At 39.6% G+C, this 15,172-nt stretch overlaps 1 protein-coding gene across 1 annotated transcript in view; it reads right to left on the bottom strand.

Annotated features, from left to right (window-relative positions):
• tbc1d32 (TBC1 domain family, member 32) overlaps positions 1-15,172 on the bottom strand; it is a 107,070-nt gene that overhangs the window by 14,742 nt on the left and 77,156 nt on the right. The window contains exons 30-32 of the mRNA XM_074684569.1: positions 12,223-12,338; positions 9,252-9,406; positions 6,488-6,628 (exon numbers count right to left, since the gene is read on the bottom strand). Coding sequence (XP_074540670.1) covers positions 6,488-6,628; positions 9,252-9,406; positions 12,223-12,338 — 412 coding nt within the window. The remainder of the gene's footprint in view (positions 1-6,487; positions 6,629-9,251; positions 9,407-12,222; positions 12,339-15,172) is intronic.

Here is a 15,172-nt window from a genome sequence, read left to right as displayed (position 1 = left end):
GACCACAACAGACTTTTGCCTTGTGAACACAAACAAACCAAGTGACAACCACTACAATTGTATCATTTTTGCTCCTGAATCGGTACAAAGCAAATGAGCCACAGGTGTGAATACACCTTAATATTGCAGAAATCGATGTCATACCCTAAGTGGTAACCCACAAAACTGTTTGAGAACAACTTCACTTGGTGATGTAATCTCCGCTTTTGCTTCAAACTCAAACACATTGAGTAGTAACATGAGCAGCATGGACAGTAAACAGATCAACAAGCAAATCAATGCAATCGTTGTGTGAATGAGGCACATTCAAACATTTTGAAGCTGTGTCACTATTAATTTGATTTAGCAGAGTGTCATCATCATAACATAAAATTAATGTCACAGTAACACATTTCTTCTTCTTCATTTTAAGTGATGTGATCCGTTGGTTTTACTGCCCATTCATAATTAGGAGCATGGAGCATTTTTCCCTCATCTTTTTCTCTTTTGCACCAACCAATCACAGCTTTCAGGAGACTGCGTCATACCTAGCAACAGGGTAAACCACACCTCCTCACAAAGATCAAAGTTTCTGTCTTCTCCTTTTTTAGAGTTGCTCTCAGACGCTTCCTGAATCACTCTTAAGCTAAGAAGTTTTAGGCTAAGTTAGGAGCTCTCTGAGAGGGCTCTGAGAAGCTTTGTGAATACGGGCCCTGACGGTAATTTCCCGCTGTGTTCACGATGAAACCAACTCTGCACAAGCATACAAACAAGCTCTACTAATGCTCCATAAACATATCCGATTATAACCCTCTCCTCCTCCATCTCAGCTTGACTCCAATAAAAACACTGACATCCTAATTTGTGTGTTGTGATAAAAACCAGGAACGCCTCGATCTGCGCTTTTAAACCCTGAGCCAGAAAAACAAGAGAGAGAGAGCACTTTGTGTTCCTACAAAAAGGAACAATAAATCCCTCAAGGTCCTTCCACGAGCGTTTCTTGGAAAAGAAGCGAAACCTGCTCGCCTCTGTTGTTGCTGTGAGCTAAAACTCTGAGGTCAAAGGTGAGTGTGACTGCTTTCTGGCAGTATTCTCTGCCTCATTTCCTTTCTGCCATAAACAGGCTTTCAAAGCTGTTATTAATCGGAGTGGGTCAGGTCACACTCAGATATCAGAACCAGTCTCTGTGTGGAGCTCTGAATGCTCTGCGGTGGAGCCGAGTGATGATTCAGTGAAAATGTTCCTAGACAGATCGTACCGTGGAGGGTGTGTGAAGGCCAAGATTTCAAGAATTTATAAGTCAAGAGCTTTAAGAGGACGGATCTTCAAGGTGACTTTTAAATGGAGAAAAGAACTCTAGGAATTTTACTCACTGAAAAAGCACATACAAAAGATCAATTCAGTAGCTGCTACAGACTCAGTTTAAAAAAAGGAACTCCTTGGCAGAAAATATGTGTAGTAGAAAAAAAGGAAGTTGCTGACACCATTTAGGAAGGTGCTGCGAACACTGAAGATGGTGCTGGGATAAATAATGCAGTGAAAACAATAAAGATGCAAATGAAAAGGATCAGAAGTGATCAAAAAGCTGCAGCTAATGATGAAAACAGTTATCCATCCAGGGTTGTGTGAGAAACTTGTCAATAGTAATATCAAAATTGAAGCCAATAATACAATAGAGGTAGGTAGAAACAGCTGAGGGCTCAATGTATCACATCAGAAAGGTAATGGAATTAAATTCAACTGTGATAATAAAAACAGTTTTAGTTTTTTTGGGCACAACTGCCAAAATAAATGAAAATCAAATCCAAATAAGATCATTCTCATTAATAAGAACAACAAAACTATTTGTCTTTTATTTTTCGGAAAACCTTGAAATATGCACAAACCAATCTCTCAAAAATGTCACACTGAGGTCATAACCTTTTGTGATACACTGTGCCGTAGGTGTTGTGATAGCCAGATTTCACTAAAAACCAGTTTGATATTCATGGCTGCCAGTGCTGCTACTTGCTAATGCTAGCATAATAGCCAAAACTTCTGGCTGCAAGAAATTAAGCTAAGATAAAAAAATAAAAAAATAGTTGTAGTTCATCAAGTGTCCACTAGAGGCTGTTTCCATAAGTAACAAAATCAAATGCACAGCAATCAAAAAATGTTTACGGCAAAAATTGAGAAAATTGACTGTAGTTTGATAGGCTTATTTCTCAACAGCACACACTGTATCAGGGGTGATTTTTTTCGATGACTCAGCAGTTTAGAAGTAGTAAGATTACTAGGTTTGCACAATATATAATAATAATAATGATAATAATAATGATAATAATAATAATAATAATAATAATAATAATAATAATAATAATAATAATAATAATGAAAATAAAAATAATAAGAGGCACCAATAATTTCATCAATAGTAAGCACACTGTAGCAGATTAGCAAGGAGGCTCAAAGCCCACCTTGACTCTGCCTCTTTACCTTACTCTGCCTTGACCAAAGTTAAGTTGAGTCCAGCTTTTCCATTATTCTTGCAACAATAACCTCTAAAACTCTGCATTGGGAACAGATGGGTGATGTCACGGAGACAACATCCATGTATTATACAGGCTGTGATTGTGGCACACGATTAATCATGGGGCCCTGTTAAGTTAAAATTGTCTTCTGGTTTATGCACAAAGTCACTTTTCTGCAATTAATAGAGAAGGGCAGACTCAGTCCTCCATACAAAGGCAATATTACTTGATATCCGAGGTGTTCTTTTTGTTTCTTTTATTGTGATGCACTTTGTTTTCTTCTGTTTCAGGTTTCTACACATGCTGTAACAAATTAGACTATAAATATGCAAAGACAAAGGAGTAGGACTAGAAAAGCTTCTGACTTCATCCTACACCCTTTCGAACAAGGTATAAAGATCTAAGTTATTAGAGTTGTTTCTTTAATTTTTATTTTTATTTTTTATTTTTTTTTACTTCTGCTTAAACACATAGTGCATCTTATTTATCTCTGTACTGTTTTATTGTTTTGTTATGATATGTCTTTAACTTGTTCGAATAAACAAACAAATGACATGAAATGAAATGAAAGGCTGGATATGGTGCTGCTCAGCCAAAGCCGGGAATATACTGTGCAATATTTTTTATTGTTTTGACTCAGCTACATCTCAAACTGGTCAACTAGATCGCTGAGTTCAAAAGTTCGCAGCCTACGAATCATGTTCTCACATTATACAACCCGATGCTCTGATGGGACTTCACTGCTCACACTATACGTCCATATACTACACCTCAGACAGGCAGACTCTGTATCCTTTCTGTTCTATGGCGTTTGGGAGCTGGACTCTTGTATCCAGCAACGTCAAAAGGAGGAGAAGAGAAAACCCAGAAACCCAGAAGTGGGAGACGCACACCGAAGGTGCTCAACAAAAACAAACACACTGCCTTGGCAATTTGTGCCATTCTGTGTAAAGAGACAAAAAACAAAAACAAAAAAAAAAGAAGATGTGTGTAGACAAGGAATTGGCTGGGCAGATGCTGGCAATACAGTCTCTCAAATTTTCATTAAGAAAAGGAGTTTGCCAGCAGCAGCTAAATTGAACTTTAGACCAACCTCTTCTAGACGTCACTTCAGGGATCACACATGCTCTGTGCAAGAGATTTTGGCAAGTCGGCTTGTGGCGCTGCTTCTACAGTGCCTTTATGAGGAGCGATCAGGATTTCAAACGTTTGATTTTCTTGGGATCAGCCCATTGGGAGCTCGTTGTGAGGTGTCAGTCTCTCTTTGTTACCTTATGTATACTACACGAGGCACAACACACGAATAGACTCGAGGGGTAAATTGGCTCAAAACAAGCCGACAATTGTCAGTGTACGCCCAACTTAGTGCATCTCTTGTCCAAGTCTTGTGAGACTGAAGATGCTGAGTATGAAGGTATAACACATCAACACCTCTGTCTACTAGACTATCAGCTGGTTTGTGTGACATTTTTACTGGTCCAGGAAACTGTAGACTAGAACGCTCAGGTATTAAACCTTGTGATCAACAACAGATTCAGGCTGGTGGACCCCTGAAAGGGCTCCTTACCTGTTATTTTTCATAAAGACTCAGATTGTTTCTCATTCAGGTCGTGTGAACCGAACACCTGACGTTCCCTCCTGTGATTCAGCTTATTTATGGTTAACCCAGCACAGGTCGCTGCTCTCACTAAAGACTCTTTTCCTCACACACATTCAATTCTCCAGGCAATCTATTCTAAATGCTTAAACGCTTTGTAAATGGATTTTGACAGAGGCCTGAGCACACACACACACACAAACGCACACACAGGCCCACACAACCTCTACTGTTTGAATGTCAGAGGTGTATAATGCTTCATTTGCTGCTGCTGCTTTGTCAGGCTTTCAAAGCTCAAACTTTGGAATAGGTATTTCCATTTCTGACTGAATAACAGGTGCCCATTATTGCCTTGAAGAGAAAAGAGACGAGCTGAATGTTAAGGTTTAACTCCACCCTGGAGACGGAGAGTTCAGATCTCTGATGCAAATGCAGCGAGTCTTATGAACACCCCAGCCGCCGAACATTATTTGAGCCTCGACTGTCAACCGCCGACACGCAGAAAACCGGATCAAACATAAGAGGATTCAAGGTGAAACCCTTTTTTCTGCCTCGTTGTTCGGAGAGACGAGTCTGTGTCAAAAGAATCACAAGCAGAGAAGCGGAGATCTAACTTTTCAGCTGCTCTGCTAAAGAAAAGGGAAGAGATTCAATGTCAAAGACTCTATTTGGAATTTTAAAGTCGGCTGAAGTCAAAGGAGGATAAAAAGACAAGTCATTCACGGGGCAACTAAAAGAGTGGCTTTAAAGGCTTTAAAATCCCGTTTGGGGTTTCCTGCTCACATTGTTAATTAGATACTTTTATTCAACACCAGCGACAACACAAAATAGACTGCTCACTCTGCTGCTGTTAAAGGAGTCATGTCTTTGCATAATATAATGAATTAGAGTCAATCTAATCTAAATTTAGTTTCTGCTTTCATCATTAGTCATGACTCTTTGTTATTCACCTAAGAGGCTCAATAATGGACTCTGAACACTAAGACAGAGGGAAAAAGGAATGAAATACTGGATTCTCTGCAGTGTCGACAGAAACTATTGCCTCATCACTACATCAGGTTCTCTAAATATACATTATCAATATCGCTGATTCAATACTGAAAGTTGGCCAAGACATAGAAAACAGTACAAAGCGAAAAACCAGTACAGTTTAACTCTTGAAATAATACAAATCTGGACAAGTTAGAGTCTTCAAAGAACTTTAAGCCTCTTTGAATGTACTTGTTAACATCAAACAGCCCATAATGGGCAGTATTTATGCTATTTTAGTGAATCTTAAAGAGGGGATATGATGATTTTCCATATTTTAAACATGGCTATAAAGTAGGAATGTTGGATATTTGTTCAAAGCATGTGCAGATTTTCAACCCCCTACCTATTCACATGTTGTCAAAATTCCTGAATCTGTCTTTAAACTGCTCAAAAGATTCTGTTCTAAAAATAGCACAAGATCTTCACCAGACTTCCTGAAATGATGAGGTCATTGCACAAGGGTCTCCCAACCGGTTTCGTGACATGTTAAGACGGGTGGGCCTCAAACACCAAGGTTTGCCCATATCTCTGCCCTTGACAGGTCTCAAGAGGGCTGTCCAATCAGAAGGAAGGGGTTTGCAGAGTGGGGAGTCTTAAAGAGACAGCAGCTAAAACAAAGCTTTTCAAACAGAGCCTGAAATAAGGGTGTTCTAAAACACAAGAGAGATTTGAAAAAAAGTTTTTGAGCAATAAATTACGAGGACAATACCCCCTCTTTAACCTCTTGAATATCAGGTTCAATAATGAAAAAAAGGCCAAAATAATCAGTTTTTGGGGAAGTGAGACTTGAAATAATAACAATAATAATAATAATATTAATAATAAAAATTCAATTATATAGCACCTTTAAAAACAAAAGTTCACAAAGTGCTTTGACAACAAAGGAACATGCAGACAACAAAGCACAGGGAAACAAAAGCAAGACACATGGCATAAAAGACCCTAGCAAGAGCAAATGTTATAGGAATCCAGACGATACAAGAACCATGCAATGTAAAGTTGGACAATGAGGACTGAAATAAAAGCTAAAAACGTAAACTCAGTAAGAAAAAAAAGAAGGTAATAAAAGGCAGTTATAAACAAAAAAGAGGACAGCAAATATGAAAAGATGAAATTATAATGATGATAAAATAAAAATTAATGAAACAATAATAATAAAGCAAAGATAAATTAGAATAACACACATGAGCAAAAGAAAAAACAATAAAAAGGCCGAAAAAGGGAACCAATGAGAGGATTTAATGAGTCACTAAGGTGTGGTCAGTTATGCCTATCAAAGTTTTGCAGTGCTATAAAGCTGATGATTATCGTTTTTCTGCTGTTTTCGAGCACATTTAAAGGTCTTAGCACTTGTCTCTGAAGCTCTTACCTGAGACGGGGTGAAACCAGACATCCTGAAAGCCGAGTGCACCAGAGGAACTTCACTTTTCAGCAGCATCTCCACATAATGAGCTGTGCACCAGTAAACTGGAGGGATCCCAGAGTCGGCTACTTCCACAGGAACATGAACCTGTCACAAAACACACATGCTGTGTCTTTATCTCTGATGTACAAATGTGTGTGTGCCTGTGCTTTCTTCCGAACATACCTCTGCCTCTTAATTATTCCTGCCCTTTCCGCTCTCTCTGATATCGACTAAATCGATCACATTACGGAGTTTGAGGCTAACTGCTGCGTGGAATTACTCACCTGCTTTATCTGCATCAAACACGCAGAGAGCACATAACACACATTCAGACGAGACCAATCAGGCCGAGACCGGCTTTGAAGAGAGACGACAGCAGCGCGATAGAGGCTTGTGTAATGATAGCAAACCTTAATCACAGCACCTCAGTTCACTCCTGCAATTTAAAATGATTGAATCTCGACTTCATTTTCAAGTTCTTCCCCTAACTTAAATTATTCCTTCTACTCTTCCTTCCCTTCCTTTCCCCTCCTCATTTATCATCCTCCTAAAGCTAGCCCCGCTCCTTTTTCATTTAAGTAAAAAAAACATCCATCAAGGTGTAAATGTTTGTTTTCCCCTTGTTGAAAAATGAAGACGAAAAGTCGAACAGAATGTCATTATGTGAGAAAAAGGCTTTTTGCATCCATCCAAAACTTTCTGTTTTTCTTATTTAACCAAGCTGTGATTGTTGATGTGCTTTGGATAAGGAAGTGAGGATTAGGAGATGACAGCACAGTCCCAAAAACTCTGTTTGGGTTTTTTTTAATTTACTTTGCGGGAAGGGACACTATGTTTGATTATGGAACATGTGACTTCTGTGTCCAAGCAGCGTCTTCAAATTGTTTTTTTCTGTGTGAGAAGAAGAATCACAGTTGAAAAAGAAAGATGCTTCCAGTCTTTGTTTTATTAATTGCTTCACATCAACTTTTGTAAGTGGCTTTTTTCAGTCCTTGATCAACTATTAAAGAAGACCAGATAAACATGGTGAATCCTAAGCCCTGCTCTTCAAAATTTTCAATCGAGAAAATTGATGATCCAGATTTGGAATCCTATTATCGAAAATACTGTCTTGTATTTTCAAAGAAATACCGGACAGTATCAACCATATCCATGTATGTTTTTTAACATTACTGGATCCAGATGAGCAGTGTAGCTCAATACTTTGTCCACAGGGGGCTCAAGAGTGAGACCTCTTATGTCCTTACTGAATTTGTCCTGTTTTTGTGGGAAGAGTTTTCAGACAAACTACAGTTCTGCAGTTTCATTTAGTAGATGCTTTTGTTAGTTATTTGGCTACAGATGCTGCCATTAAGTGCAAGAAGATTTGTTTTTAGTAGATGTAGAATAATGTAGCCATAACTGACCACAGTTAATATTGACTAAGAGCTTGGTCTGAGACCTTCTGACTCATTCTACCCCTGAAGACAAAGAGGAGAAGGGTCAGATTAAGTGATTAAGTGTTCCCTGAAAAGATGAGTCTTCAGGCATCTCTTAAAAGTAGAAAGGGACTCCGTGGATCATATAGAGTTAGGTAATTCATTCCCCCATTTGGGCACAACAGAGGAGAAGAGTCTGGCTAGAGATTTAGAGCCGCGTCTTTCACAAGCATAGTGTAGTGGGTGAGAAGGAGTGTAGACCTGGATGGGGGACCCCAGGTAGGAAGGAGCTGTTCTTGTCAATGTTTTGTGCGTCAGAAGAAGAGCTGTGAATTTGATTGGAGCTGCTACTGGAAGCCAGTGAAGAGAGATTAAGTGCTGGGGTTGATGTGTTGTTTTGGGCTGGTTAAAGACAAGACATGCTGCTGCATTCTGGGTAATCTGCAGAGGTTTAAATGTAGGCGCAGGGAGGCCTGTAAGGAGGGAGTTGCAGGAGTCAATGCCTGAAATCACAAGGGCCTGTACTGGAAGCTGTATGGCCGGTTGTGCACTGCAAAAAACTGAAATCTTATCAAGTGTTTTAGTCTTTTTTTAAGTAGAAATTGTCTCATTTCACTTGATGGGAGCCACATTCAACTGGTCAGTCCAGAAAAATGTCTTGTTTTAAGTAATTTAAAGACAAGTAAAATAAATCTGCCAATGAAACAAGAATTTTTTTTTTCCTTTTTACAAGCAATTCAGATCTCGATTTTGTCCTTAAAAGACTAAAAATAAGACATTTTTTCTGGACCGGTCAGGTAAACATGGCTCATAATTAAGTCTAGAACCACATTTTCTACTGAAAATAAAGTAATACTTGATACGATTTCAGATTTTTCAGTATGTCAGGTAGGGTCTGATCTCATTTTACTTTTTTCAGCACTAAAAGTATCACTTCTTTGTTTATCTGATGTTTTTGTTATGTATTGTGTTTGATTGTTCTGCTTTATTACTGGTCTGTTCAGACTGTTATTGCCACCGTCCTATGTGTAGAAACATTGAACATAATCTCAAGAATAACTGAGAACTGTAACTACATGAGGCACACACACCTCACATTCCCATCCACACATTTGCAGAAAAAACTGAAATCAATGCAAAAAAAAATTACTGTTTTGAGTGGCACATCTGCATGAGAATGTAACAAATAAGAATTTTAAATCTGGAATCTCATATCACATGAGCAAAATTATGACATGTATCAAGATCATTTCATTTAAAAAGTGTGTGGAAGTATCATTTTAAACTGGTAGAACCATCTCTATACTCACAGAGGCGTGTATTCTCGCGGGCCAGATGAACGCCGATGTAAGCAGAGCGGAAAGGTTGAGCAACAGACGCAGTGAGCGCTCTGCGTCTCCAGCCATGATGAGGAACACTGTAGAGAGCAGCCAGTCATGGCCCGGATACCCGTCCTGCTGAGTGGCTGCAGGGAGGAGTTAAAGAATCAAAGCACCAGTGGAAGAAAAACTGAGATCAATGACTCACAGAGATCCTGAAAAAAAAACAAATATAACTCCTTTCTGCAACACGAAGGTGATGCAATGAAAGGAAAGAGGGCAGAGTGTTTATCTTAGCTTCAAATTAGCTTTCGGAAGCATGAATTTTAATCAAGAGAAAGAGACTTTGACAGTAAAATAAATGTGTTTAAAGTACCAGCCTCTGCATCTTAATGTTTATCAAAGATCTGCACAGCTGTGCGTGTGTGTGGCATAAACATTCAGACGTCTTTAATCGAACTGGTGATCTCTAACTCCAGAAGGCGGCGGTGAATTAACTCAAACACAGAATTACTGAGTAGTGCAGCAATGTCATAAATTCAATCATCAAAGCATCAATGGCTTTTATATGGAAAAAAGTTTCTTTTTGTGATTTTTGGATAATAAGAACTCAGTATCACTCAAGTACTTCAAGTCTTCTCAAAAGGCAGCTCTGCATCGAGAGCAGCAGATTATATCTGCTATAAAGAAATGTTTGAAATACCTGAGATGTAACATAATTAAAGTACATTCCAAGCTTCTCTTCTTCAGCTCCTTCATCGAGTACGAGCGGGTTATTCAGGCCCTGGAGTATCGATTCTGTTAGCTCAGTTTCATTCATGTATTTTACAGTTTCTTTCACATCCTGCTGGAAGCAATTCTCAGCACAGCCATGCAGAAAAGAGTCCTGGACACAACCTCAGACTATCAACATTTCCTCCTTTGATTTCTCGTCTGTAATGTTTGTGCTGACAGAAAGCACACAGAGAGATTTAATTTTCAATTTGCCCAGAATAAATAAAAAGATTTCATATCTCAGATTCAAAATTTCCCAGGTTGTAGTAGTATTACAAATCAGATACAAGATTTAAAACTGAAGACTTAAAAAAAAAAAAAAAAAATAGTTCCTCAATAATTTAAAAGGCTGGGTCTTCTCTCTACCTTGTAGCAGATTTGTTTTGCCAATTGGTTGACTACAAAATATATCAGAGGTTTCAAAATGTGTGTTTGGTAGATTATTTCTAAGTTGTAACAATGCTCCTTGGCAATGAATTATATACCATTGGAAAGCCTGTTTGGAACAAATGTGACACTTAATATACACTCACCCGCCAATTTATTAGGAATACCTTGCTAGTACTGGGTTGGACCCCCTTTTTCCTTCAGAACTGCCTTAATCCTTGGTGGCATAGATTCAACAAGGTACTGGAAACATTCCTCAGAGAGTTTGGTCCATATTGACATGATAGCATCACACAGTTGCTGCAGATTTGTCGGCTGAACATCCATGATGAGAATCTCCCGTTCCACCACATCCCAAAGGTGCTCTATTGGATTGAGATCTGGGGACTGTGGAGGACATTTGAGTACAGGGAACTCATTGTCATGTTCAAGAAACCAGTCCAGTGCTGGAAGTAGCCATCAGAAGATGGGTACACTGTGCTTATCAAGAGATGGACATGGTCAGCAACAATACTCAGGTAGGCTGTGGACTTTAAACCATGCTCAGTTGGTACTAAGGGGCCCAAAGTGAGCCAAGAAAATATCCCCCACACCATCACACCAGCAGCAGCAGCCTGAACCGTTGATACAAGGCAGGATGGATCCATGCTATCATGTTGTTGACGCCAAATTCTGACCCTACCATCTGAATGTGGAGCAGAAATCCAGACTCATCAGACCAGGCAACGTTTTCCAATCTTCTATTGTCCAGTTTTGGTGTTGCTGTGTGAATTGTAGCCTCAGTTTCCTGTTCTTAGCTGACAGGAGGGTCACCTGGTGTGGTCTTCTGCTGCTGTAGCCCATCTGCCTCAAGGTTGGTCGTGTTGTGTGTTCAGAGATGCTCTTCTGCAGACCTCAGTTGTAACCAGTGGTTATTTGAGTTACTGTTGCCTTTCTATCAGCTCCAACCAGTCTGTCCATTCTCCTCTGACCTCTGGCATCAACGAGACATTTTGTCCCACAGAACTGCCGCTTACTCGATACTTTCTCTTTTTGGGACCATTCTCTATAAACCCTAGAGATGGTTGTGGGTTAAAATCCCAGTAGATCAGCAGTTTCTGAAATACTCAGACCAACAACCATGCCTCGTTCAAAGTCACCTAAATCACCTTTCTTCCCCATTCCGATGCTCGCTGTGAACTGCAGCAGATCGTCTTGACCATGTCTACGTGCCTAAATGCATTGAGTTACTGACATGTGATTGGCTGATTAGAAACTTGCTTAAACAAACAGTTGGATGAGTGTGCCTAATAAAGTGGTCGGTGAGTGTATATCTTTGTAATAGGTAAACACTTGTAAGGAATTAGGAATCAAGGGTTAAACGATTGTAAAAAAAAACATGTATTCATGGTTATGTCCACTAGTAGTCTAGTGCAGTCTGTCCTGTTCGCAGAGAAACTTCTGTAACCTGCATTTCGTGATAATATTTAAAGAGCAAGACGTGGCTGAGTAAACCTATTGTATTTCGAAATAAATCCAGTTCCAGATCAGGACCAAGGACTAACAGTTGATCGGACCCCAGAAGAGGCGGCACAGCTGACAAACCAGCAGCATTGACTGAGGAGTAGCCCTCAAAGTTTGAGCAGATCTGTACCGAATGAACCACTTCGACCTCAGTCTGCACTTTCAGAACTCTCTGAGTGTGCTGCTAGTTTTATTGATTGACCTGTTCACCGAGAGCCATACAAATAATTTAAAGATAACGTTCTTTTTCAAAATGGGGAATTTGTTCACTTCCACGATGTGGTCTTGTAAAGGATACTGAGCTCTGAAGAAGTCTTAACTCTCTGTGCAGACAAGAAGATCTTGATGTGCTTCATCAGCAGCGTGAGACTGTTCGCAGCGTCTTCTTTTAGTATCTTCAGGAAGCAGCCGTACCTGTGGATGAAGGAATACAACAGAAATCATGAAAATCCTCCACATACCTGCTGATCCTGAATGGTTTTGAGTTATAATGTCATGTTCTTAAAAGACAAATTGCAAAGACATGTACCCTAGACATGAGGAAACACTGAGTCCTTGTGTTAATATACAGAAGCAGTCATCGAAATCCAAAACGTCTGGAGTGGTCAGCTTTTACTCAGCACGTCTGACACTTGTAAGTCAAGGATTAATTATGAATTCATGTCCAACAACTTTAAATCCTATAAGACCCGGCGCTCTGAGGGTAATGCACTCACACTGTTCTGTTGAATCCCAGAAATGCAAACATAGCACTCCAATTTTTGTACATGCCCTGAAACTTTGCAGCTCAAAGGCGCTCTTCAGGGGAGGTGTCGAGCAAAGAGTTATAACGGCTATGTGCTGTAGCAGCGGGGTGTCATTAAAGAAAGAAACAAGCAGTGTGAGAACAGTTACTCAAGTCAGAGGGCTTGCTGCTGGAAAAATACAGAGCGGACCGAGTACTAAGCACACAGGCATCATTAGAGCGAAAACAGAGCAGCAGGAGAACATTTACAGATGAAGACTGAGAGAGAGGGGTCTGAAAGTACAGCAGGATGAAAAGAGCAAAGTGTTTTTTCTCTGTCTCTGCTCAGATAAACACGCTGCTGGATGCAGTGGAGAAAGATAGGCATCATAGTAGCTTCCCAAAAAGTGAAGCCCGCAATCTCTATATTCACAGATGGAACATAGGTCAAAAATTTTAACAAAGATACACTTAAAAAAATTTTAACTAATCAATCGCTTTTGCCAGGGTTAAAACAAAAATGATGAGGGGAGTTTTTTTTCTTAGGTCAGACAAGTTAAAACTTAAAATTCTTCCAGAGCTCTGACGGTTTAAATGAAACAACGCTACAAGAGTTTCAACCATTATCTCATTGATTTCCTTTCTTTCTTCTTTCGTTTTCATTAAGATAATAACACAAGACAGCTCTCTGCCTGTTAATGTTCGTTTACATCTACTGCCATGCTCGGTCCACAGTTTTCCCCATTGCTGAAACTCAAAGCTCTAACTCTATATTTCCAGCGACTTTCAATATTTTTTTTCCTCTGTTACTTTATTTAATTTATTTATTACCTCCACCAAGGAGGTTGTGTTTTTGGAAGAGCTTGTCTGTGAACAACATAACTCAAAAAGTAAAAAACGGATCTTGATTAAATTTTCAGGAAATATTCAAAATGGGAAAAGTAAGAAGTGACTAAAAATTATAGGTGATCCGGATCACTGTCTGGATACAGGAGTTTTTTAAAGGATTCTTTGTCAGTGTGAGATAGGCCGTTTTCACCAAATGTGTCTATAACTCCACCATAAATGGTCGGATTCCTTTGCAAAACAATACAAGACAAGGTCACCATAATTTCTGACAGATGTTTGAGTACGACCCAGATCCTGGCAATATTCTGGATACTAAGACCAAGAATATGAAATATGTACTGGGTCATCATAATTTTCAACACTTTCAGGTAACAATTTATCACACAAACCTGCAACTAACACTAAATTGTAGCAGACAGTCTGCTGAAAGGGAGTATAACATTAACGTAGGACTAAAGTGTTGGAGACAATTTTCAATATGCTTGGAGGAGGTCTGCGCTCTCTCTTCTTGCTGTGAGGCTGCAGCATTAAAGACTGTTGCACCACCATGTACCCTGCTTTTCTAGTTCTTTTTTGTTTGTTTTTTTCACTTTTTGATGCAGTCATCATTCTCCTTTTTGGTTATGTAACATGGTTTGAAAACTGCTTTAAGACATGCTACAGCCCCTGTCTTGTGGGACTTAGGGATAGGTAGCCCCCGTCTGATGGGAGTTAGGGATAGGTACCTTACACATTTGAAATTATGCGGTACTGATACCCGTTACCTGGCAATCAGTACCAGTACTCAATGGTACCAATTTTCTGTACTTTTTTGTGTTTGTGTGGTAAATAATATCAATTTGTTTAATAATAATATATATATTTTTTCAATTTAACATTTTTATTCTCCATTTTATAACCTTGCAATGCTGCGTTCATGTCCAGCATGGAAAATCACCTACTCTTCCACTCTGTTACAGTCACAAGATTACATTTAGGTACCTGAACATGGTACCTTTTGATTTTATGTGAATCGGTACCCGGTACTTTGAACAGAATTTGGTCGGTACCTCTACAAGTACTTAAATCGGTACCCATCCCGAGTGGGAACACTGCACAACAACAAGGTACCAGTAAAATCAATGAAAAACTGTTGCTTTTTAAGTTATTTTGGGGCTATTTATGCCTTTCATTAGATTGAGATGGATTGGAGGAGGACAGTGGATAAAGCAGGAAACAGGGCGAGAGTGGGGAGTGACATGCAGGCCACAGGCCACAGGCTGGATTCGAACCCGTGCCACCCAAGTGCAAACCTCATGGAGAGCAAACCACTTTGCCATCTGCGCTCCTGAAAGCTGTCATTTTTAAATGAGATAAAATTTGTTATGAACATCCAATTTTTGATAAAGTAAAAAATTTCTGAAGCTTTAAAAAACGTGGCCCATCCTAACAACAGATAGAGCTGGGGACGCATCATCCGTCTTTACAGGCAATCAATGATCTGGTGCCATTTAAAGCTGCGGAACAATCCAGACAGACCATCTCGCCTGGTCCTGTTCGGGGCACATCTTTGCAGTCTGAGGTCAGACGATCCAGTCACTGACTTGAGACACAGCTCACATCTTCTGCTGCTGCACTCCATTTTAATCTCCACTCTGTCCTGGAAACACTGATCTCTATTTCTAAAGCAGTGGCC

This window comes from Halichoeres trimaculatus, unplaced genomic scaffold, assembly GCF_033239565.1.
Source record: "Halichoeres trimaculatus isolate MK-OKI-2021-1 unplaced genomic scaffold, fHalTri1.1 fHalTri1_scaffold_13, whole genome shotgun sequence".
NCBI classification, from domain to species: Eukaryota; Metazoa; Chordata; class Actinopteri; order Labriformes; family Labridae; genus Halichoeres; species Halichoeres trimaculatus.
Note: the sequence above shows the minus strand (reverse complement) of the source record. Positions and strands in the feature narration are given on the sequence as shown.